Source organism: Austrofundulus limnaeus, unplaced genomic scaffold, assembly GCF_001266775.1.
Source record: "Austrofundulus limnaeus strain Quisiro unplaced genomic scaffold, Austrofundulus_limnaeus-1.0 Scaffold937, whole genome shotgun sequence".
Lineage (NCBI taxonomy): Eukaryota > Metazoa > Chordata > Actinopteri > Cyprinodontiformes > Rivulidae > Austrofundulus > Austrofundulus limnaeus.
Genome location: NW_013953339.1, coordinates 24,780 through 27,737, shown reverse-complemented (window position 1 = coordinate 27,737; position 2,958 = coordinate 24,780). Strand labels below are relative to the sequence as shown.

Genomic DNA, 2,958 nt, shown 5'->3' with positions numbered 1-2,958 from the left:
CTCAATAACTGTTATCTTTTAATGAATTTATGATTTATTTAGAAGAATTACCAATAAAGTTCCATTGGTAATTTTTTATTTTTTTTTTGTTTGATTTTTTTTGTGTGTTTGATTCGTTTTTGAGACTTTGGATTTTTTAGATGACGTCCAACAATTATATATTGAATGGGTGCTTAGAATATAATTTTACTCTAATGGTTGTTGAGTCTGTATTATCATCATGCCTGTGTTTAATAACCTGAATATTTTAACCAATAATACTGTGAGTAGTGAGTCTCTGGTATGTATTGTAATGTATTCTCTGCTCTGTGAACCCTGGTGTCAGTACCATGATTTAAACATGACCAGTGAAAAAAWATATTTTTACAACTTTTAAGTTAGATTTACATGGTTTCAAATAATTTGTGATTAATTCTTCTTTTATACATAGTAAAACCTACAACTCACCTTTCAGTCTAGCTGTAAATTAATTTATTCAAAAACTGAGACTGATGTGAAAAACTCAGCTCCATTTGTTCTGTTTCATTTTTAGGAAATCTGTATGGAAGAGGAGCTTCAGACAACAAAGCTCCAGTTCTGGCCTGGATTCATGCTGTGGAGGCTTATCAAGCCCTCCAGATGGTGAGGATCAGATGAACAAATCAAACCAAATTATAGGGTGTAGTAAGGTAGAACCCTACAGGTTCCTTTCACTGGGGTTAGACGGTTAAGGCCAGTTCTACTCAASTGATGGCCCGGGAGCCACATGTATAACCTGTTGGTCATTTAAAATAAAACTAGATTTTAAATCTGGAAAAAATAGAATTAAAAAGATGTGATATGTTAAACCAGAGGGGTTCTTATTATAAAGGTAATTTGTGACATCTCAGTCCACCTGTCAATGAATTCCTCAAAAGGCATTTGAGCTGACATGATACCCAATTTTTCTGTTTTTGGTTTGATTTTTTTATGCTTTTTACAGTTTCTTCATCAATCCTGACTTTTTTTGTAATAATTGCATCAAGGACAGCAAATATTCTTCAAATTTGTTTACAAATTAGTTATCATTTACAGAAATTCTTCTGTTAGAATTTGAAAAATTCAGCATAACTTATTTTATATAACTTAGTGCCAACTTTACAAAGAATGTAATATGCTGTAAATACACAGTATAAACTGATATATTGTACAATATACACCTGTAAATATATTTGTACTTGCTGTTATCAGGAGTTACCGGTAAATGTGAAGTTTGTCATCGAGGGTATGGAGGAGACGGGGTCTAACGGTCTGGATGCCATGATCCTGGCCCAGAGAGACACGTTCTTCTCAGATGTGGATTACATCATCATTTCTGACTGTGGCTGGAGGAGCAGACGGCCGGCCCTCACGTATGGCACCAGAGGAAACTGCTACTTCTTTGCTGAGGTTGTGTGTCTGAGTCTATGACTGAACAATTCTTCACAGGAAACRTGTACCAGCAGGACTCAGGTGTAAATTGTAGGTTTCTATGAATTTCTGTGTATTTACAGGTTGAAGGACCTAAACAGGACTTGCATTCTGGTGTTTATGGAGGAGTTGTGATTGAACCAATGACTGATCTGATTGGTATTCTTGGTTAGTCTAACATCTGATCTTTGACTTTCATATTTTATCAATCTATCAATTATTCAGATGTTAAAATAGTCTCCAACAGACTAGCTGAAGAGTTAGATGAATTCTAAACCTTGACCCTCAATGCAAGTTGACAACTACTTATCCCATCACAGTAGTGAGGTAGGGCCAAATGTTTTTTTCTTTGGTTCTTCTCCAGCTTTGGTAACAATAAACAACCAGCTGGATTCAATTTCTAAACAGGGCATCATGATGATGTACCCGTATCAAATTTATAAGTTCGAAAATTTAGTAAAACAATCTTGTCTTATTTTAATCCCACACCTCAGACACACTCATCAGCCCCAGTGGAACGATTCTGGTTCCTGGGATCAGGGAAGCCGTGGCTCCGCTGACGGATGAAGAATGGAAACTGTACCAGGATATCGAGTTTGACATCGACAACTACAAGGAGAAGATTGGTGTCAGTCAGCTSATGTACAACAACAAGGTAGTAAGAGTTCAACATTAAGACAAAGTTCATTTACAACAGTTTAAGTGTGTTTTCTGTTCCTAAGGTGGACCTGTTGGCTCATTTGTGGCGTTACCCCACTGTCTCCATTCACGGTATCCAAGGTGCCTTTTCTGCCAGTGGTACCAAGACGGTCATTCCTGCTAAGGTTACTGCCAAGTTCTCAATAAGACAAGTACCTGACATGGATCCTGCTATGGTCAAGAAACAGGTAAGAGATATGTTTAAATATGTTTCAAATTTGACTTTTTCAGTAATCTTTGTCTGTGTTTTAGGTAACAGATTACCTTCATTCAGTGTTTGCCAAAAGAAAGAGTCCCAACAAGCTGAAAATCTCCATGGTGAWTGGGGCAAAGCCCTGGCTGGCTGACACCCAACATCCTCTCTATGAGGCAGGAAAAGCAGCTGTCAAGAAAGGTAGGAGGCAGCTGCTCTTTATTCTTTAGATTTCTCTTCATTCACACGAAACCAGCTGAGCCACAACTGCTCAAAGCCAACAGTTCACTGGCTGAAAGTGGTATAGAAACACTGCATTATGGAGAAGAACAGGCTTTGTTATGTTTTACCTTTTAATTTTTAGCATTTATTTAAAAGTTACCATTTATTTAAAATGTATTTTTCTGTTCAATTAAGTAAAAAAAAACAAAACAAAAAAAAAAACGGAGGCCCACCCATGGGTTCTAATGGCCCTGCCTTAACTCAAATGAAATGTATCTCATGTGTTCAGGTTAACAAAATGCAAAAAATTGGAATTTCTTAGGTAATTCGTTTTTTCCATTTGATTGGGTGTGAAAGGACAAAGGTATATATATATATATGTATGTATGTATGTGTATATATATATATATATATAT

The 2,958-nt window shown here is 36.2% G+C and overlaps 1 protein-coding gene across 1 annotated transcript in view; it reads left to right on the top strand.

Moving 5' to 3' along the window:
- Positions 1–2,958, top strand: part of cndp1 (carnosine dipeptidase 1) — a gene marked incomplete in the record, with an annotated part of 12,639 nt that overhangs the window by 6,349 nt on the left and 3,332 nt on the right. The window contains 6 exon segments of the mRNA XM_014029663.1: positions 533–621; positions 1,210–1,407; positions 1,512–1,596; positions 1,923–2,083; positions 2,151–2,315; positions 2,380–2,521. Coding sequence (XP_013885117.1) covers positions 533–621; positions 1,210–1,407; positions 1,512–1,596; positions 1,923–2,083; positions 2,151–2,315; positions 2,380–2,521 — 840 coding nt within the window.